Source organism: Saprolegnia parasitica (assembly GCF_000151545.1).
Source record: "Saprolegnia parasitica CBS 223.65 unplaced genomic scaffold supercont2.10, whole genome shotgun sequence".
Classification (NCBI taxonomy): Eukaryota; Oomycota; class Saprolegniomycetes; order Saprolegniales; family Saprolegniaceae; genus Saprolegnia; species Saprolegnia parasitica.
The window spans coordinates 430,722-453,510 of record NW_012156404.1 but is presented as its reverse complement, the minus strand read 5'-3'; the positions used below and the strand labels follow the sequence as shown (position 1 = coordinate 453,510).

Here is a 22,789-nt window from a genome sequence, read left to right as displayed (position 1 = left end):
TGTCGAATCCAAACACGAGCGTGAATGGGCCGTGCGAGCCATGACGCTAGAATGTTACTCGTGCCGTACACCTCGAACGTCTTGCAACGCTTGGCGAAGACGACGTCGTTGGGTGTAATTAGCCACACGCCAACTTCAACCTCGTCGCCCAAGAGCGCGCCAAGGTGCGACCAACCAGCGCACGCGCAAGCAGCTGGTCGCACTGCCAGCAGCATCGACCTTCTTGCTGATGGCACGAGCGTGAAGGACCCATGTGCTGATTCCGGTGCCCGTATCCGGATATGGAAGCAATGCTCGAAGGGTCGGGCGGATCCATCATCGATCTATCCAAATCGCATGGGCAGGCGCGTCGCCTCGATGGCCTGGAGCCTCGTCGTCCTCTGGCTCTTCCTCGCGCCATGCAGCGAGGCTGCTGTCTTCTACCCTGAAGACGTTCCAAGCGTCCCGAGCAACGTCTACGCGTATGCTGAGAACACGTCGGCGCTGCGCGTCCAAGTGCTGCCGCCGTACGGGATCCTGCCGCTTGGCAGCAACGGCGAGCCCGTGCTGGCGTACCAAGTCGACGTCGCGGCGCGCATACCGGACGTCCAGACGTTTACGATCGCCAGCAACGACGGGCCGATCGCATCGGGAGCGTACCGCCTCTCGTTCACGAACGCGCATGGCTCGTATGCGACGCCCAACTGCCTTGGATGGAACGCGACCGCCGACCAAGTCTCGCTCGCGCTCAACGAGCTACCCAACATTGACGGCGTCAGCGTGACGCAGTCGGCTTTTGGCGCCGCGCCGCACGGCTTCATCTACACGATCTCCTTCACAGGCCCGATCCTCGTCAACGGCCCGCAGCCCAACGTGCTTGTCGGCAGTGTGTGCACGCCGTTCTTGCCTGCAAGCAGCCTCGTCTCGCTCTCAGGGGCGCGCGTGACGCCGGGAACGCTGGGCTTTGTGCCAGAAGTGTGGCAGCTCATGACGACGACGTCCGGCGACGGTCTTAGTGGCACCATGGACCTTTCGATCGGATTCCAAGGCGACTGGGTGGCCCTGCCAGCGGTGACCATCAGCGTCGACGCCGGGTCGCGCGTGGGTGTGACGGCCGTCGGGAGCTCGCTCAAGGGCCTCGTCAGTCGCGGCGACGTCGTGCGCATCAACGGTCAGCGCTTTCGAATCCACGCGTCGGCGCCGTTCACCGACGTCCACGTGCCGCTGGACGCCAAGCACATCCTCGGCGCCAACAACGTACCTGTCTATGTGTACGATACGGCGATCGGCCAAGTCGCCGTGACGCAAGGCAGCGCGACCGTGGCGACGTCGACCGACTTGACATTCAAGGTGGCCGTCGGCGACGACATTCAAATCGGCGGCCACGAGTTCAGCGTCAACGCCATCACGACGTCGACCTTGACCCTCGGCGACATCGCCAATGAGCTAGTGGCGGCGCCGTGGACGCTCGCGTCGTCGAATGAAGCGACGGTGCTGCGCCGGAAGAAGGTGACGGTGCGCGCCGACGCAACGCCGCTCGAAATGCAAGCGCTTCTGTCGTCGCTGCCGGGCCTCGGCACCGCGACCGTGTCTCGCGTCGGCCCTTCACGTCAAATGGGCTACGTGTGGTCGATCACGCTCTCGTCGCTGGGGCCGACGAGCTGCCCGACCTCGCCGTGCCTCCGCGTCGACCCGCTCTTGACCGACGAGTACGGAGGCGCTTGTGCCGGGTGCGCGGCCACACTCGCACCCGCCCCCGGCAGCGTCGGCGTTCTTCCCGACTTTAGCACGCTTCTGTCCTCGACGGTACTCGGCGGCGCGGTCTTTGAGGTGCAATCGATCACGACGTCGGCGACCGCGGGGCCCATTGGCGGCTACTTTTATATCAAGTTTGGCTCGTACTATACGTCGACAGGGTCCCAAGGCGCGCTGATTAAGTACAACGAGCTCGCGGTCGATGTGCAAACCAAGCTCCAAGCGCTGCCGACCATCGGCTCGGTCAATGTCTCGCGCACGGCGGTAGGGCTAGGGTTTCAATGGCTCGTGACGTTCACGTCCAACATGGGCCACCTCCCGCTGCTGTCCGTGACGGGCAACTTTCTTTCGGGCGCGGGCGCGACGATCACCGTGGCCGAAGTGACGTCCGGGGTCCCGGCCATGTTTGAAACGGTGCTCAGTGGCGTCCCGAACGCGGCACCGCTGGCACTACGCGCGCGGGCGCAAAACGGCATTGGTTGGAGTCCCGGGTCCAACCTTTTGCAAGCGTACGGCCAAGGGACCCTGCCGCTGCAGGCGTACACGCAGCGACCACCGAATGCGCCACGCATTTCTACGATACTCCCCGTGTCCTTTTCGCAGCTCCAAGTGACGTTTGTGCCGCCGACCGACAGTGGCGGGACGCCCATCACGAACTACGAGATCGAGGCGACGACCGACGCCAGCTTTGGCACACCGATGGTTGTCGCCATCGATGTGTACCACCCGGTTCCAAATGACGTCCAAGGCACCTTCCAGCTCTCTTACGGCAGCCAAGTGTCGCAACGGCTGCCCGTGGACGCAGCGGCGAGCGTGTTTGCCGCCGCACTCAACCGCCTACCCAACATGCGCCCCGTGACGGCATCGCGGTTGATCTTTGTTCTTGGGGGTCGCTTGGCCACCGACGCCGTCTCGGCCTTCTCACCGCCTCTTGGAAGGTTAACGCTTGGTGCACCGTTGACCTCGGTGCAGGTTGCATTGCTTCAAGTGGGCACGGTTGTTGCCGTAAACCAAGTGTTGTTTACGATCACGTCGACGCCTCTTGTCGGTGACTCTGTCGTCGCCGTGACACCCAACGTCCTTGGCACCGGGAGTCTTGGCAGCGGCATGTATGCCCTCTTTGCAGTGGACACTGCTGGAAGTCGACGCGGACCGCTCGGGTACCAATGGCGTGTGACGTTTCCCCAGGCGTCGTTGAGCGACAACCGCGTGTCTTCTATTGACGTGACCACGGCGCAAGGGCTCAAAGTCGTGTCGTCGCTCTCGTCGGTCGCGTCGGGCGCCGCGATCGCGGTGCCGGCGGTCGCAGTTCTGACGCCGCCGACGTTTCCGGCGCATTACAGTTCGTTTGTGTTGAGCGCGTCCAGCAACTGCAACACCTTTGTTGTTGGACCGTCGTCGGGCACACAAATCCTGCAGTTGTTTGCACCGACAAGCATCTCGGCCGGCGCGTACCAGCTCCAGTTGGACGCGTCAACAACCGCGTGCATTGCATTCAATGCAGACGCGCAATCTCTCAAGGCACTGCTCATGGCGCTGCCCAACGTCGGCCACGTCTCGGTCGAGAAGATCGATGTCTTCAAACAGGTGCTTTTACCCGGCAGCCAAGCGGCTGCTGTCACGGGCTACAGCAGCTCGACAGGGCTACTGACCGTCGTGAGTACGGGTGCCCCGGGGCTCACCACCGATCAAGCCGCCGCCCTCCCCGTCGGAGCGCTTCTTCGCGTGCAAAAGAACGCAGGGGACGCGCTACAAGACCAGTGCACCTTCACCGTGTCGACGGCGCCAGCTGCCCAAGCGACGACGATCGCGGTCGCCTTGTACGACCCATCGACGCCGTGCGCGACCTTTGCGGGCGAGTCGCGCACCCTGCGGGTCTTTGATTTGCCAACGTACAAAATCGTATTCCGCGGCGACTACCCCACGGGCGCGTGGCCGACGCTGCGTGTGGTGAGCGCCGGGTCCGGGACCTGCGCCGCGTGGGCGCCGGCCGTGGCCGTCAAGAGCCGGGTCCGGACCCTTCAGTACGAAGGGCCATGCGCGTCCGGGTCGCCTGCGATTCAGACGCTCATTGCGGACGCCGACTCGCCGCTGGGCGGTACGTTTACGCTTCTGTACCGGGGTCAAGTATCGGCACCGCTGAGTGTGAGAGCGACGACGGCAACCGCGGTCGCTGCCGCCATGCAGGCCATGGTCAACGGCCCCGTGACGGTGACGACCGTGCGTCACCGGACGTATGGGCGTGCGTGGCAAGTCACATTTGCACCGACCATTACCGATGCGATCGACAACATTGTGGTCGACGATGCCTTCTTGACGGGCACGAACGCGGTCATGCAGTCGTTTCCAGTGGTCGAGTTTACATCGACGTCGGTGCTAAACAGTCTGTCGGGCGACTGGACGATTGCACTCGACGACACGGAAACGACCCCAATCGGCGTCGCCGCAACGATGAACAAGGTGGTTGCCGAGCTCGAGAAACTCTACAATGTGAACGTCGCCATGGCACTGACCAATGTCCCGAGTGATCCGAGCCAGATCGGCTACACGACGCTTGCACTCTCCGTCACGGCAACGGTCGGCTCCCCGTCCTGACGTCAGTGCTGTACAAGGCGAGTGCGATCGACCCGAGCTTGTACGTTGCTGCTGGCGACGTCATCCGCTTCAACGGAGAGACACACACGATCGCGTCGGTTTCGTGCGCCGATATTGTGCTGGCTGCCGATGCGGGTGGCAGCGGCACCTTCACTGCGTCTGCGGGTACTCTCTTGCGGTCGACGACGTCCGCCCCAGGGTTCATCTCGACGTATACAGCGGTTATCACTGTCGTCTCGGCCACAGCAGGTTCGTCGTCGTTGGTCGTTTCTGCGGGCAATGGCATCGTCAACAACGACGTGATCTCGATCGGTGCAGCGTCGTATACCGTGCAAGACGTCGGTGTAGATGGTGTAACACTGACGCTGATAGCGGCGTATGCCGGTGCCGCTGTCGTCGCATCGACACCGGCGACTCCTGTCTACCGCAACCGGTTCATTTCGACAACAGACCTTTCGCCGACGGTGCTCACGGGGGACTACGTGTGGTACACTTGGCCTGACGGCACGTGGAGCGAGTATGTCGTGACGTCCGTCGGCGTTAACTGGATCCAATTCACCGGCGTCCTCAAAGCCCCGATTGTGCAAGGCACGCTGACGATTGGCGCCGGTGGCTTTCGATATCCGATCGTGTTCAAGTCGTTGTACGGCAACCTCGCGTCAATTGATGCCCTTCCCGGTCTCAATTGGGCGGGTCTCGACGCCCGTTTGCGCACGACCCGGCCCTACTTTGTGCCACCCAACACGATCACACTCGGGAATCCGTCCATGGTGCAAACGATTACCCTCTCGGCGGCGTCGGTGGCGGCCATTGGCACTGGGGCAACCTACACGCTGTCGTTCATGGGCGAGACGACGACGGCCTTGCCGTGGTCGGCCACCACCACCACGATTGCGACGGCGCTTCAAGCACTCTCGGTCGTTGACGGCGTCACGGTGCAGTCGACCGCCGTCGGCGTCGGGTATGTGCATACGATTACGTTCTGGGGCACCACGTACAACCGCCGGACGCTCCCGCCACTGAGCGCAGCGTTCACCGTTGGGACAGGCGGCAATGTCGCTGAAGTCTCGATCACTCAGTTTACAACCCGCCGAGGCTCGCCCGACACGGCGAGTGGTCCGTGGTACAAGGCTCTCGCCGCTGGCGCCACGTACGCACTGCGTATGTCGGCGACCAATGCCGCAGGGTTCGGAGCCGTGAGTGCTGTCGTCACGGCGTCGACGGCCATGACCGCTGTGCTTCCGTCGCCGCCGCGGGGCGTTACGTTTGACATTGCACATGGCGCCACGTGGCTGGACGTGCGGTACCATCCGCCCATGTACCACGGCGGCGCGCCCATCTTCATGTACAATATCGAATATACGTCCGACCCGTCGTTTACCAACGTGGGTGTCGACGGCGGCACCATTACGGTGCGGCAGCAGTTTGAGATCCAGCAAGTGGCCACGAGCTTTCGAAGGTACCAAAACGAGACGTCGAGGACTGCTTCATAACTCGATTCCATCTAGTGCGGGCGGTCAAGGCGGTACGTTTACGCTGGCGTTTGGCGGTCAAGTGACAGCGCCGTTGCCGCACGCGTGCTCGGCGGCGCAAATGACTTCCGCGCTGGTCCTTCTGACCGGCAATGCCAACGTCCCTGGGACACCGATCGTCGTTTCTCGCTTCGGCCTTGGGTGGGGCACGGCGTGGAAGATCACGTTCATGGCCAACTTGGGCGACTTGGCGCTGCTGCGCGCCGACAGCTCGATGCTCACAGGTGATTTGGCGCACGTGCAAGTGACCGAAATCCAGCGCGGGACCCGAGACTTGACCGCCGGCGCGTTTACCTACGACGTGCAAGACATCTATACGAGTGCATCGTCGCCGGTCGCAGGGTCGTTTGTCGTGTCGTTCGACGGCGTCTGGACGGCACCGATCTCGGTGCTCGCCTCGGCGCTTGAGATGCAGAACGCGCTGCAAGCCACGTCGTCCATCCATACGGCCAAGGTGTCTAAGACCATTCTGAGCTCGGCACTCAACACCGCGTGCTGGTCTGTCACCTTTGCCCACATCAAAAACAACATTGTGTCGGGCTCGGGCAACATTTTTCCAATGCAGATTGTGACGGCGACCTTAACGGGCACGCAAGCCAGCGTGGCCGTGGCCAAGAAGGTGCACGGTACAAACCCCCTCGCCCTTCGCGTCTCGGGGCTGACGCCAGGCACCAAGTACTTTGCCCGAGTCATGGCCTACAATACGGTCGGGTACGGGTCGCCGACAATGCCGTTCGCACAAGGCATTCCACGGACGCAGCCGTCGGCCCCGAGCAGCGTGACGACGACCGTGTCCAGTGCAACTGCCTTGGGCGTCACGTGGTCGCCGCCACTCGCCACAGGCGGTGCTCCCGTCGACGCGTATCGCATCGAGTGGTTTCGAACCGCGGGACAGCCCGTCGTTCAAACGATTACAACGTCGGCACTGCGCGGCTTGCCCGAGATCCAGCAAGTCACAAGCGTCGCGTCGTCGCCGAGTCTGGGTGGGAACTTTAAGCTCTTGTTTCGAGGAAAGAGCACGAGCAACATTGCGTGGAACGCGCCCGCGACCGGTGTCGGTTCGGTGCAGTCGCTCTTGCAGCTGGTCCCTGGCGTCGGCAGTGTGACCGTGACGTCCGCCACGTCGATGCGCGCGGTACCGGGACTGTACGTGATTCTATCGACAACCACAACCGCGACGGCGCAGTTGCCGACGACGGACGTCACAACGTGCTGTGGATTCGCAGTGGGCAACGCGATTACGATTGGTGGTCAGCCGTACACGATTGCAGCGTTGGCTGGCACCACGATCACGCTGACGGTGCTTGGACAAGCCGTGACGACGACGGTCCCCGTGCCCGTCTTTGTGAGCGCGAACGGGTTTACGTGGACGATCACCTTTGGTGACATGCACGTCGGCGACGTCCCGCCGCTCGTTGTCATGCCGAGTGACAACTGGGGTGGCACCAGTGCCGGTATCTTCGTCACGACGGTCCAGAACGGGCTGGTGCCGATCGGCGGCACCTTCCGCCTCACCGTACCACTGACCGTCAACGGCGCCGTCATGTCCAAGCAAACGGACCCGCTTCCGTTCAACGTATCGGCCGCCGAGCTCCAAAGCTCTCTCCAAGCACTCGACACGGTGTCGTCGGTGGTGGTGTCCCAGTCACCGAACGGGTACGGTCGCAATTGGTTCGTCACGTTTGTTAACGAAGTCGCGAACGACGTGCTACCGATGGTTGCCGACGGCAGCGGCCTCACGGGCGCCAGTGCAGCGATCTCGGTAGCGATCACGAGTCCAGGGGTGCAGCCAACGTACTATTGCGAGAGCCGTGGCACGGTCGGAACGTGCCAGCAGCTCGTTGCGAGTGCCGCGCAAGCCACAGTCGTGCCCCAGCTCACGACAGGCGTCCCGTACTTGACGCTGGTTCGCGCTCGCAACTCGGAGGGGTGGAGCCCGGGTGCGTGGGGCCTGCCGCAGTATGTAACACCCCGAGGCATCTCGTCCGCACCGACGGATGTGCAGCTTCTTGTCTTGTCGAATACGCTCCTCAAGGTCATTTGGTCGCCGCCCACGAATCTCGGCGGTACGAGCGTCGTGTCGTACACGGTGCAGTGGGACACCGACGTCGGGTTCTCGGCCGTCACAAGCCCGGGCTTTGACTACTTCTACGTCATGACGGTGTCTCCGAGCGCGACGGGGCCATTCTACTACAACATTCCGATCGCGATGCAAGTCCCGATCTTCGCTCGGGTCGCTGCGACCAACGACCGAGGTACGAGCGACTGGGCGACCACGGTGCCGTCGTCTGTGCTTCCTCAAAACGTGCGCCCCGGGCCGCCCACCTCTCCGACGCTTACCGTGGTCAGTAGCGCAGGGTATTTGGTCTCGTGGAAAGCGCCGTCGACAGCACTTCCCGTCTTCGGCGGCTCGGGTGGGATCCCAATTACGCAGTACATGGTCGAGTGGGACGTCTCGTCCACGTTTGACTCGCCTGCTGCGTTCGCCATGGTGTCGGGGACGACGCTGCAGTACGTCATTGGCGGCGAAAATGTCCTGACAGGCGTCGTATCGTCGGTGCTTACTCCAGGTGGCACGTATTTTGTCCGTGTCTCGGCGTTCAACGGTCTCGGTGCGGGCCCCGTGGCGGCGACAAGCCCGCCGTCAGCCATCTTGAGCAACCAGCTACCGAGCACGCCTGGTAGCTTGCAGCTCACAGATGTGAGTGCGACGAGCGTGTTGGCTTCGTGGCAGACGCCAACGTTCGATGGTGGTCTGCCACTGCAGTCGTATGCACTCATGTACGACGACAACAGCAGCTATCTCAGCGGGCACGCCACAACTGTCTCGGTGCCCATCGTCCGCGAGATGCAAGCGCTGTGGGTCTCAACCGACCCCGTGTCCGAGACGCAGTACATCGAGGCTACGGTGCAGGTCACCAACGAACGCCAAACTGTTCGAACAACGGTACGGACGCGTCATGGGATTGTCTTTGATATCAAATCGATGGTGTAGGTGACGGGCGTTGACGAAGTTCAAACGATCTCGACGTCCTGCGCCGACGTTGTGGACGAGGTCCAGACCATTACGACGTCGGCGACCGATCGAAACGAAGTGCAACACATCGTTCTCGACGCCACGGTCATCAACGAAGTCCAAGGCGTCCGGACGTCTCTGACGAGCGCCCCCGAGATTCAAACGGTCGTTGTCGGCACGACTCGAGTCAACGAGGTCCAGTCCTTTAGTATTACGTTTGCAGGTATAACCGCCCACGCTGGTATTACTGGCGGTCTGGTGGTCAGCCTCGATACCACCTTGTGCTTCTTCTGCGCGCAGAAGATGACGGCGCAGACCGTCGATGTGACGACGGCGGTCACGTCGACAAGCGACACGACGGCCGCGTCCGACTTTGTTACGGCACTGGAAGGCCTCTCCAACGTAGACGTTGTGGAGGTCACACGCGTCTCGACGCCGGACGCCACCAACAACCTGCTCACGCTCGATTTCACCATCACGTTTACAGGCGTGGGCGTCGCTGGAAATATCCCCGCGATCCAGCTCCAGAGCACGCTTGGGCCACTACAGTCGGCGGTTCCGACGCAAACGACCGAGACGCAAGCTGGCAGCAACCCCGTGTACAGTCCAGGCAGCGTCTTTCGCCTCTTCTACACGTGCGAGCAATATTCGGACCCGGCAGTCACAACAGGCGCGTTTCCGGGTGTCAGCGCCGCGTGCCAGCCGACGGCGCCGCCTCTCTGCCCGACGTGTGCGACTGCGTTTGACGGAACGACCATTTCAGTTGACGTCGATTTGACGACGGTGGTTGCGGTTGGATCGGTCCTTCAGATCGGTCCGTGTGTCTTTGGCATCTCGGCGCGGACGGCGACGACGCTGACAGTCGACACCAGCAACGTCGGACGGTATTGCACCACGTTTTCAGGCGCGACGTCGGCCGTGTACGTTGCGAAAGTGCTCTCGCCCATCTCGAACCTCGTCATGCGGCAAGGCGCCGGCGGCACGCAGTACCCCGAGGTCGACACGGCGGTGGCGACGCAATTCCTCAACAGTCTTGGCAAAGCCGTGTCGGTGGTCGCGACGCCGGTCGTGTCGCTTGCCTTCGTCGGCACGTCGTATGCGATTAGCTTTGTCAGCAACACGGGCACGATCCCGCTCCTCACGTGCGACGCCACCAATATCGTGGTCTCGAGCGGCACGCCAACGTGCACGGTGACGCGGACGTCGATCGGTAGCATGATGCACGGCACCTTTACACTGTCGCTGACGCGGGCGTCCGACAGCGTCCTCTTCACGACGCCTGCGATTCCATTTGACGCAACGCCAGCCACGCTGAAGCAGCTGTTGCAAGGCGTCGGTGCTGTCTCCGAGTGGGTTTGGGGCTCGGTCAGCGTCACACGGTCTGTGTACCCGCCGGCACCGACGCGCTGGTCGGGCGGCTACGCGTGGACGATCACGTTCTTGTCGCGCGGCTGGAACGTGCCCAAGATGACGTTTACGAGCAGTCTTGGCAATGCGATTGGTGCCACCCCGGCGCCCGTTGTTGCGATCGAGGACGCGACGAGTCTCCTCACGCCGTCGTTGGGAAGTGTCGACGGCAACCAAATCAGCGGGTCGTTCAAGCTGTCGTACAATGGTGTTGTGACTGCCGCCGCGTGCGTCCTTGGCACCAACACGGACGCTGGCAACATTCTTGTGGGGCCCACGGTCCAAGACACAGCGTTCGAGACATACCTGAAAGCGCAATTTGGGTGGACCAGTGTGAGTGTCTACCGCTCGCTCCCGACGCGGGCTTTCGGCTTTACGTGGTCCATTACGTACAATGACGCCAACACGGGCGGCAACGTCCCGTTGATTCAAGTCGTGTCACCAAGCTTTGTCGGCACCGGCGTCAGCATTACGACCGACGAAGTGGTCGCTGGCAACCAGCTGAGTGGCACGTTCCAATTGACCTTTAATGGACAAACGACGGGCCCGATCTCACACGCCGCCAGTGTGCAAGAGGTCGCGACGCAGCTCAACAACCTCAACTCGATCCAGCCCTCGAGGGTGACCGTCTCGCGCGTTGGGCCGTTCGGACCGACGTCCGGTGTCCTCAACGCCGCCACGCAGGTGGGCGGGTACCAATGGTTCATCACGTTCACGTCGTCGACATGGAAAGACCCAACCTCCGACCACACAGTGTACACGCCTGGCAACTGGTTGGGGCCACCGGCAGCGTGGACCGACGTGTGGGAAACGGGCTACTCCAAAGCGTGGGGTCGCCACGTTGGACCGCTGACCGCCATGGGACTGCAACTGTCGTGCTTGGCACAGGGGCTCACCGACACGGCCAACGGCGGCTCCCCAACGTGCGTCGTTGGCACGTCCCAGCCTGGTGTCGGCCCGCTCAAAGGCAGCTTCACACTGCAGCTCGACACGACGTCGAGCCTCTACATGTCGAAGAACGAGATCGCGACGAGTGCTCCGATCGCGCACAACGCGTGGGCGTCGGCGGCACAGAGCCAGAGCAGCGGGCAGTCGGTGCAAGAGATCTTGCAGGCCATGACCAACATTGGCACCGTCGCCGTCACCCGAAGCGCCGTGAACGTTCTCACCGGTGGGTACACGTGGACGATCACATTCCTGTACGACAAGGAGCCGTGCGCGCAGCACGACTCGATCAACAACTTGTGCAACGCGCCTGGGAACGTTCCGCCGCTCGCAGTCGCGACCAATAGCTTGGTGGCATCGACGCCGGCAATTGCAATCTGCGATCAGTCGACCAATCCGTGCGGAGTCGCCGTCGACGGTGTCATCCTTCGGTCGAGTTTTAGCGTCTTCAAAGTCACAGGGGACCCTGGCGTCGAGAGCCGGTTTGCACTTGCGGCCACGTGCGAGGGCGCAACCCCCGGCTCGACGTGCGCGACGATCGTCGGTGGCTTTGCTTGACGGCGGCGCAACCTACTTTGCCATCGACGCTTCTGGCAGGTGACCAATTCTACCTTGCGGGCTACGCATCTTGCGTCTTTACAGTCGCTACTGTCACGCCCACCTTTCTCGACGTCGTGGACCAAGTATGCGTACCGATGGCCGGCGGTCTCACGGCCGGTCCCTTCGCACTTAGCATGGTCCTACCTTGGAATGCACAAGAGAGTGCTGTCGCGCGTGTTCTCCGCGCTGCGTCTGCGACGGCACTCGAGACGGGCATCTGGGCCAACGGCCGCGTCACCAGCGTCACACGGACCGTCATTGGACAGTACGGTGCCATGTCGTGGCTCATTCGGTTCGTCTCCAATCCTGGCAACACGCCACCGGGCGCCGGGAACGTGGCGCCGCTGACAGTGTCATTTCTCGCCGCGCCGACCTGTGTCTGCCAAGTGACCGTCACCGAGACGCAAGCCGGATCGGCGCCCCTCGGTGGCGCGTTCACGATCGACTATCACTCGACGTTTGGGCCGCGCACGATTTCCTTTAGGGAAACCGCCGATCGCTTGGAGCGCAAGCTCAACGAGATGAACACGCTGGGGCGCGTCCGCGTCACGCAGTTTCCGATTCCGTCGGTTGGTCTCGGGTGCCTGACGACGGCGTGTGCGGGCGGCTGGGACGACGTTGCCGTCTCGAACGACGGGACGCGCGGCGGGTACCGGTGGCGCGTCGTGTTTTTAAAAACCCCGGCGCTTACAACGGGTACACGTTTCCGCCGGGAACGGGCAACATGAGCGCACTTACGGTCTCGTACCCGGCGCTCACGGGCGCCCAGTCAGCGGTCAACGTCATCACCGTGACCGACGGCAACGGGCCGATCACGGGTGCGTTTATGCTTTCCTACGCTGGCGCCGAGACGCCACCGATTCCGTACGCGGCGTCGGCGCCGATTCTCGAGCAAGCGATCGAAGCGCTGCCGTCGATGAGCTACGTTCCGGCCACCAACGACGTCTTGTCCGTATACCGCATCCCACTCGCCGTCGCCACGATTGCTCAGGACAGCAGCGTGGCTACCATCTCGGGTGTCGATATCACGCAGTATTTCGCGCCCGGGGATCTGATTCGCTTTGGACCACCGCCGTCCGCCAACACGCTCGTCGGGTCCAACGGCGATACCCCAGTGACAGGCGTCGTTGCGTCGTCGACGGTCACGGTAGCAAGGTCCTCGCCAAGTCTTGCGACACCGACGTCGCTGTCAACGACTCTGTTTCCGGGCGACCAGGTGCGCCTCAGCGGCGGCATCTACACGGTGGCACGCACAGGTATTGAGATTCAGACGCTCACGGTGGCGCTGCCGACGGCGTCGTGGACACCGACCAATGTGGCTACCGTCAACTTTTACAAGCTCACGCTTGCCTACCAAGGCGCGTCGGCGACGTCTGCGTGCTTGCCGGCGCAGACAGCGACGCTTGCTACGGTGCTCAACGGCCTCGTAACGATGATCGACCCGACGCGGTCTGGCAGCTCGATCACCGTCACGCAAAGCCCAGCGACAGTCGTCGGTGGCAACACGCAGATCGTCTACACCATCTACTTTGGCGGTGCTGTCGTCTTTGGTGACGTGGCACTGCTCACTGCGACCACGGCTACGTGCGCAGCGCTTGCTGGAGGTACAGCAACAGCAGCCACGGTGCTAAACGGGGGACGCATGGCGCACCAGCGAGTTACTCTCTCGACTGATTCGGGTTACGTTGTCGATCCCACGGGGTACCGAGAACCATGCAATCGTTTCGTTGCTGATTTATCGTGATATAGGTACTATAAGCTCTCCTTGGGCAGCGTCGCAACGACTTGTATCAAGTGGGGAGACACGAGTGCGGCGATCCAGGACCAAGTCAACGCCGCGTGGCCCGATACCGTCCTCGTGTCGGCCCACGGCTCGGGCACGTCGACGACAGAGCTCCAGCAACTCGTGCTGGCGTCCAACGCTCCGGTCGTGAACGGCGCCAATGGGTACTTCCGCCTCGCGCTGACCAACAACGGCGCAACGGCAACGACGAGTTGTCTCAACTACGGTCTCTCGGCGACGGCGCTCCAAACCGCTCTCAACGGACTGAGCAATGTCATGAGTGGCCACATTGTCGTGACATCGTCCGGTGACGGCTCGGCGGCGTCGGGATACGGCTTTCAGTATACGATTGCGTACAACGGCAACCTTCGCGTCGGCCTCAGCAACGTCCTTGGCAACGTCGCACCGCTCGTCGTCTTTTCCATGGGCACCGGAGCGTGTTCGCCCGTGACGTCGGGGCTGCCATCGATCTACGTGCAGACGCTACGGGACGGGACGCCAGCATACGCGTACGATTTCTACTTTGTTGGAAGCTCGTACAGCTACGTGGCGCCCATTACAATTACCGACGAAGCCACATGCACCAACGGGTGGTCGACCGTCGGCGGCAGCTCTCGGCGCATTGAAGCCAGCGTCGTCGACGGCGGCGGCAATTATGCGATCCAGCGCATCGTCGTGGCGGATGCAACTGCACCGATAGCTGGGACTCCGAGCTTCAAGATCGGGTTCCTCGGCCAAACGACGGGGACGTGTGTCGACTACAACGCAGCCGCCTCCGCCGTCCAAACTGCGCTCAACACACTCTCGACGATCGGAGCCGACGGCGTCGTCGTCAACCGAGACATTGATCCGGTCGGCGCCCCCAACGGGTTTGTGTTTACGGTGACGTTTACAGCGCCGGCGCTCAGCGGCACGCTGCCGCTCCTCGTCGTCGACACCTTGGGCTGCACCGCCTTTGCTGCCACGTCGTCCGTGACGGTGGTTTCCGTGTACGCGGGTGGCACGGCCGACAACCGACTCGCGCTGTCGACGCCGTACACCGGGGATGCCGTCGGTGCCGTCGTGCTCTATGGTGTATCGCAGACGTTTTCCGTACTCAACGAGCAGTTTGCCGTGTTTCAGATCGTCGTGTCGAACCCCAACGGCAACATTGCGCCCAGTGGCACGTACGACCTGACGCTCGGTAGCACGACGACGACCGTGTCGTGGAAAGCCACCGAAGCCGAGCTGGAGATAGCTTTTGCGACGCTGACTGGCGCGGCGTCGGGCGTCACTGTGACGGTGCGCACGGACCCGATCTTGTCGCCGAACGGATACCTCTACACGGTGTACTGCCTCGGATCGCTCGTCATGGGCAACATTGGCCCACCGACGGAAAGCAACCTTCAAAACTTTGGCACTGGCACCGTCACCGTCACCACGATACGCGCGGGGTCCAACACGAACCTGCTCGCGGCGTCGACGGTGCCCCTTGCCACGGTCGCGTCGGCAGCGGTACCCGCCACCTACATTGGTAGTCGCGGCGCCAACTTGGCGGTGTACAAAGTGAACGGGTTCCAGTGGTCACTCCGGTTCGCCGAGATGATTGGCGACGTCGCACCGCTTGGTGTCGACAGCACTGGCGTCACGGGTGCCGTCACCGTCTTTGACAACTTTGTTCAAGGGTCGCCGTCCAACAATTATAGTGTGACCAACCTCCAGCCAGGCAACGAATACTACATGCGCGTTGCGGCAACGACGGCGATTGGTTCGAGTCCGTGGTCGGCGTCAACATCGATCATTCCCAGCGCCGTGCCACCACCTCCTGTCAACGTCCAGACGGGCCTCGACTTATTTGTGAGCGAAGTCCAACGCGTCAAAACAGCCGCGCGTCACGTACTTGAAGTACAGTCGGTGACGACGTCGGCCGCCATGATCTCGGAGGTCCAGACGCTCACGGTCACCACCAACCCATGTGGGTCGAGCACCTGCGTCGTAGGGGCCATCGCGTTTCGACAGCCAACAGTGCAAGTCATTACGATCGCTGCCAGCGCAACGATCACGGCCGGTCAATTTCAGCTCGTGTACACAGACACCGTCAGCAACAATATCGGCGCCTTGACGCAGCAGCCGTACCCAACAGCGGCCATCAACTGGAACGCCCAAGCGAGCGATGTGGCCGCGGCGCTGGTGGCCACAGGAGCCTTGGTCGCTTCTGACATTGTTGTGACACGCACCGGCGATGGCACCGTCAGCTCCAACTACGGCTACACGTTTTCAGTGACCTTTGTGAGCCTCAACGTCGCGGGCCAAGTCGCGCCGATGCAGATACTGGAAACCCCGGCGGCGTCGGTGCCGTGCACCGCGTTTGCAACCTTGGGTGGTGCGCCCTACTCGCTACGCCAGAGCCAGAACTTGGAGAGCGCGATGGGCACCAACACCGCCGTCCAGAGGCTCGTCGTGCAAAGCGCCGCAGTGCTGTACAAGGGTGGATTTACGCTTTCGTTTTCGTTTGCTGGCGGCACGGGGTCGACGGCCTGTCTGCCCTTCAACATCGCCGCAGCGGACCTTGAGGCAGCGCTCGAGCTCTTGCCAAACATCGATGAGGTGCTCGTTGTGCAGTCGTTAGACCCAGTGGTTGCGCCCAACGGGGCCATCTACGATATCTTTTTCCATGGCCACGGCGTGTCGCGGTACGTCCCAGGGCAGCCGGTACCGGCGCTCGTCGTGGCAACGGGCTGTACGCCATTCCAAACACTCGTTAACAACGTGCTGACAGCCACGACGGCCAGCGTCGCGATCACGTACACACATCCCAACGACTTTACGAGCGGATTTTTGCAGCGGCGACCGCTTCAGCGAGTTTGCTTCAAGCCGACATTGCACGTCTCCCAATCGGTGGCCCCAACGTGTACGTCTCGGCGACTCTCCGCGATGCCCAAGGCGGCACGCAGTGGACGATCGTGTTCGACGAGGGCAGCGGCGACGTGCCGCAGTGGATTTGCTCTGCCGACGCCACCTTTCGCGCCGTGAGTGGGGCCACCTGCGCCGGCGCCACGATCGTCGACGGCAATGTGCTCGGCGGCAGCTTCCTCCTCGGCGCGTCCGACCCGATTCCGTTCGATGCGGACGAACCGACCATGACGTCGATTCTGCAGCAGCAGTCGTGGGTCGGGACTGTCCTCGTGACGCGGACCGGGCCCAACGGACAACTCGGGTACACGTGGATAATCTCGTTCTTGACGTACCAAGGCAATGCGCCGCTGCTCACGCCGACCAACTTGCTCTCGGGTATCGGCAACGACATTGTCGTGACGGAAGTTGTCGCAGGGAACCAGCTTGGGGGGACGTTTACGCTGACGTTTCTCGGCGCAACGACGCCGCCGATCGCGTGGAATGCCGCTGCATCCCCCGCGCAGTCGCTTGGCGACGGCTCGTCGATCCAAGAAAAGCTGCAAACGCTCGCCACGATTGGCGCGCTCTCCGTAACTCGGACCGGCCCGGACTTTGAAGGCGGGTACGAATGGTTTGTTACGTTTGTCGACAACGTGGTGACGGGCGGCAGTCTCCCCTTGCTCCGAGCCAACACGGCAGCGCTCACGGGCACGACTGCGCTCGTCGACGTCCGGCGGCTTGTCCCCGGGTCCATGGGCTCGGGCTCGCGTCTCGCGGTTTCGTTCGAGCCGCCTTCGACCGACAATGGGTCGCCCATCACGGGGTATACGATCAACTGGGACACGTCCAATGCGTTTAACGCAGCACCCATGGCGCTAACCATCTCGGACCCCGCGCTCTTGACGACGCGACAGTACGTGACCACGGGCGCTTCGAGTCTCAGCTGGTCGGGCACGCTCTCGCCACCGACCGCGACGACGCAGAGCATTGCCGTGGGCGCTGTTTGCCCGAGCTTTACACTTTCGTTCATGGGCGCGGCGACCGGCACGATTTTAGTTGGGACAACACCTTTGACGACCGTGCAGAGCATGCTGAATGCCCTTCCGACGATCAACGGCGTCGTCACCGTGACACCGAGTACCGGTGTTGTTGCGCTCAGCACGTCGTTTGCAATCATCTTTTCGGGGCAGTTTGGACCGCAGTCGATTCTCGTATCGTCCGCCGGTTGCGCCGTGCCGTCGATCGTCGCCATTGGTAGCACGAGCTACCGGAAGGAGGTGCTGGCATTCCAGTGCACGGCCACGTCGGGCGCGGTTGCCATCACCGCCAAGAGCATCACGACCACGTTTCCCTTCAACGCGCTCTTGGGTGACGTGGCGACTGGACTCGCGACGGCGCTGGGTGCACCGTCCGGTGGCGTCACGGTGACGACGCCGTCGCAGCTCCTCTTGTGCGCATCGCCTACGCCTGATGTCGTGACGATCACGTTTCATTACGTCTATGGCGCACTTGGGAGCACGGCAGCGGACGATGGTGCGGGTGGCACAACAGTTGTGCTTGCGCCAACGAGCGTGGCCGGCATTTACGTGCGCCCTGCGAATGCGCTCAGCGGTACGTTCCAGCTAACTTTCAACGGCGCCACGACACCACCGCTGAACGCGCAGTCGACCGCCATCGACGTCCGCGTCGCGCTCGAGAGTCTTCCGGCGATTCGAACGGTGTCGGTGGCGCAATCGTTCGCGACATCCGCACTCACCGGCACGGTCGACGTCGTACAAGGCCAGCTGTACGTGACGTGCTCATTCGGCCAAGTGTGCAACTTTGCTTCGTTTGCCTACGGCGTGCCGGGCGTCCCGATCCAGATTGGCGGCACGTGGTACACCGTTCTCAGTGACACGGCGTCGTCATCGCTGCCGTCGAATGCATTGTACCTCGGCGATACAAACGGCAACCCGATGGCGTATGTCGGCCCCACCGCCCTCCGCGTGACTGTCTATGAGTGGACTAAGGGGTACCAGTACACTGTTGACTTGCTCTCTGTCTCAACGCCGGGCAAGCTGCGCGCGCGCAATCTGCAGCTCAAGCCAAGTGACGCGACGGTCGTGACGCGCGGTGCGTCGTGCCATCGCTGTGTCTACGTGTCGCCATCGACACCAGGGTTGACGCCGGGCACGCCGTACTTTCTCACCGTCAACGCCATCAACGACAACGGCGCCAGCGTTGCGTCCGCAGTTGTGACGGCGACGCCGCGGCAAGTGCCCAACGCCCCGAACGCGTTCAACATCGTCGTTGTCTCGGGCACGCAGGCGGTCGTGTACTTTGGTCCGCCGGCGCCGCCTTCCAACAGCGCGATCAACTACAACAGCGACATTACGTCGTACCTTGTGCAGTGGGACACGCACACGAGCTTTCTGCACGGACGACCGGCGTGCACGGGCTGCGCCAATGCCTTTGGCGCCACGACGCTCAGTGTTTCGACGGACTTAACTGGCGTTCTCGTCGTCAGCAACCAAATCACGCTCGGAGCCATGCAATGTGTGCTCACGATCACGGCCATTTCGCCAACGACGATCACGGTGGCGGCCAACGCGTGTCCGGCGTTCGTCGCACAAGCCTACGACGTTGTGTTCTACCGGAGTCCGCCGGTGCCGGTGTCGGGCGTCGCGATCCAGGGCACACCGCCGTACCAGTACCTCATCCAAGGGCTCACGCCCCACGTGACGTACTACGTCCGCCTCGCAGCCGTCAACTCGGTGCCGTTTACGCGCGTCGCCGTCTCGGGCACGCCGCCGACCAACTGTCAATGGTCGTTTCCGATCGCGATCACGCCAACCAATGTCCTTCCAGACCCGGTGCTTTCGGCGGTCTTGTACGTGCAGTCGCCTACGTCGCTCGAGCTGCAGATTCGCCCGTCCACGCGCGACGGCCAGGGGCTCAACGGCGCCGCCGTGACGTTTTATTCAGTCGATGTCGACACGGTCTCGACGTTCACGTCGACGGGGCGTCTCTTTCCTGTGGACGTCCCCGCGGCGAGTTTTGTGTCCTTGTTTGCGGGCGGTCCACTCACGTATTCGATCACGGGGCTTGTCGCCGGCACGCAGTACTTTGTGCAAGTCCGTGCCAAGACGAGCGTCGGGTACAGTCTCGCGACGATTGCGACCAACACGCTGGCGCCGTCCGGGCCACCGTCGGCGCCGACCAGTGTTCGCATCAGCACGCCCATAAAGCAACCGAACGCACCGATCACGCAGGCCACGGTCGTGTGGGCGCCGCCGGCGACGTCCAACGGCCGGCCGCTGAGCTACTACCACGTGGAATGGTGGACGACGGCCTCTCGCGCCGAAGTGCAAGTGGTGCAACTGCTGTGGACAACAGCACCGACAGCGCTAACGTTCACCTTGGCGTTTGGTGGTGCGCTCACTGGCAGCTTGGCACTGAACTGCGCGCCGGAAAACGTCCGTAGCGCGCTCATGAACCTCGGTGGCGGCACGACGCCCGGTGCGCCACTCATCGGAAACGTCGAGGTCACGCGCAGCGCCATCAACGTCAATCAAGGGTACCAGTGGAGCGTAACGTTCACGACGGCGCTGCGCGACCAGCCGTTGCTGCAAATTGCCATCGTCTCGTCCACCGGTGGCAGCGGTATCCAAGCGAGTACATTTGAAGCGGTGGCCGGCGTCGTCGGTGGCACAACCAGCACCCCCGGTACGCCCGAGGTTCAAGTGCTTACGATCACCAACACCAACGCTGCCCAGACGACAGCCGGCTTTTTCCGACTGGCATTCCAAGGGTCGTCGTGGTCCAACTACCTCCCGGCGTCCGCGCCGGCGTCGCTGGTGCAAAACGTGCTTCAGCAACTCTCGACGGTTGGCCAAGTGTCGGTGGCGGCGATCACCCATGGCGCGTTTCCCGCCAACATGGTGGCGTACGTCATCACCTTTACGTCGTTCGTTGGCAACGCCCCGGCGCTCGCCGTCGACAGCAGCAAGCTACAGCCAGCCTCGTCCGTCGCAACCGTCTACGACGGCAACAACGTCGTGCTCAACACAGGCGCGTGGTGTTTACCTGCCGACACGGTCTGTGCCGCCATCTACACGTACGTGCGCATCGGCGAAGCTGCCGTCGGCTACGGCTTCTACGACACGACGGCCGCCAACGTCCTCACCTACATGATCCCGAATCTCACGACCGGGACGGCGTACTACGCGTCGCTCACAGCCCGCAACACGCTTTCGTTTGGACCTCGGGCGGCAAGCTACCCGGTGGTCATTACACCGCCACTGCAGGTGCCGTCGCCGCCCGCCGCTGTCTCTGTCAGCGTCAAGCCTGGCTCGTCGACGCAACTGCTGGCGACGTACTCGGCCCCAACGAGCGACGGCGGGTCGCCCATTTTGAAATACCTCGTCGAGTACGACACGTCGCCGGCGTTTTCGAGCGCGGGAAGCCAGAGTGTATGGTGTGCCGTCGCCAATGTGCATGCGGTCTGGAGGGTCACGTCGAGCCGCGTCAATGTCGCGCAGACGTCGCCGATCGGGGCCGGGTGGTTCCAGCTCAAGCTCACGCGTGCCAACGCCGTGTGGACGACCGACCCGATCCCGTTCAACGCCGTCGCGCTTGGGGCTGCAGAGCTCGGCGCGCAGCCCGCGTTCTCGCTGCTCTACTGCACAGCGTGCGCTACCTGCACCGACACGTGCGACGTGGTGCGGCAACGGACGTCGGGGTCGCTCCAGCGCAAATTGCAAGGCCTCGCCTCGATCGTAAACGGTGTGACGGTGTCCCGGACGCCAGTGGCGGCGGCCGACGGCGGTACCCAAAAAAGGTGATGGAGGCGTCGTCTCATGCGCGTGTTGTAGGGTATGTGTGGTCGATCACGTTCATGGACGCCGGCGACGACTTTACCCTCGAGGCCGTCGCGTCGTCGTCGAGTCTCAACTGCGCCGCTAACACGTGTGCGCCCACCGACTACCAAGTGGCCGCCGTCAAGGTCACCGCGGGTATCCTCTACCCGCCGTGCACAGGCGCACAAGTCATCCCCGCGGTCGGTGCACTCACCAAGGGTCAGTTCTACTACGTCCGCGTCACGGCCTTTAACTCGATTGGGTTTGGGTTGCCGCAAGCCGTGCTAAGTCCGCAAAAGCCCATGGTGGTGCCCGGTCTGCCGACCGGCGTGACACTCACTGTCAACTCGATTTCGACGCTGCAAGTGGTGTTTAGCCCACCGGTCGACAACGGCGGCGACATCATCACGTCGTACACGGTGACGTGGTCGACCGCCCCGGACTTTTCTGCGTCGCCGGCGTCATTGGTTGTCAACAACCTCGCGAATGGCTCGCCCTTTACTGCGATCATCCCGGGGTTGACAAAAGGTGTCTTTTACTTTGTGCACGTGCGCGCGACCAACTCGCAAGGCACGGGACTGCCGGCGCTCTCGTCGCCCCTCTCCCTCAACCCGTCCACGGTGCCCCTCTCGCCCACCAACGTGCTGCTTGGCGTGACGTCCCCGAGCATGCTCACGGTCGGGTGGGCGCCGCCGGTCGACAATGGCGGCGACGCGCTCACGGGCTACATCGTTGAGTGGGACGTCGTCGCCACGTACGACAGTCTGACGCCGGCGCCGGACCGCAGCAGCGTCTCGATCTCGGACACGGCGCAGACGTCGCACACGATCACGCTGCTCGCCGCGCAGACCGCGTACTTTGTGCGCGTCTTTGCCGTGAATCGGCTCGGCGTAAGCGCGCCCCAGGACGCAGCGCCCGTCCCGAGTGTGCCCGCGCTCGTCGCACCGGGCAAACCCATCTCGCTCGCGGCGTCCGTGGTCTCGACGCCCAGCGCCGGCATCTACATCCAGTGGCAGGCGCCGTATGTTCCGTACCACGGCATTCCGTGCTTTGGCTCGCTCGCGTCGCCTGTGCCGTGTCCGTTGATTCTCGGCGTGAGCGCCGTGTATGGCGGGTCTGGGCTCCGAAGTTACTACCTCGAGTGGAGTACGTCGTCGGTCTTCTCGGGCACGAACCGCGTCCCGGTCGCCGGCACCAACATCCTCTTGACGAATGCAGCCCATGGCATCGTGTCGGGGACGACGTACTATATGCGCATCCAAGCCGTCAACAACAACGGCTACATGAGTCTCTTCTGCGAGCGTGGGAACGTCAACTCATACCTCTGCCCCGACAGCTTGCTCTTGCCCGACGGCAGCTTTGCCAGCGGCGCCTACGTCACCGCCACGGCGCCATAAACTCGCCATGTACAATATTGCATAATTCAACTCAAAATCAACGCTAGTACATGCTTTTAAGACGTCCA

At 62.7% G+C, this 22,789-nt stretch overlaps 1 protein-coding gene across 1 annotated transcript; it reads left to right on the top strand.

Annotated features, from left to right (window-relative positions):
• Positions 1 to 357: 357 nt before the first annotated feature.
• SPRG_03974 (hypothetical protein) lies at positions 358 to 22,789 on the top strand (the record flags this gene model as incomplete). Its single annotated transcript, XM_012342566.1, has 9 exons — positions 358 to 4,311; positions 4,347 to 4,641; positions 4,702 to 5,788; positions 5,838 to 8,808; positions 8,857 to 11,773; positions 11,827 to 12,478; positions 12,559 to 13,530; positions 13,579 to 21,292; positions 21,340 to 22,789. The coding sequence occupies 8 exons, from the start codon at positions 358 to 360 to the stop codon at positions 16,622 to 16,624; spliced, it is 15,894 nt and encodes a 5,297-aa protein (XP_012197956.1). The 3' UTR covers positions 16,625 to 21,292; positions 21,340 to 22,789.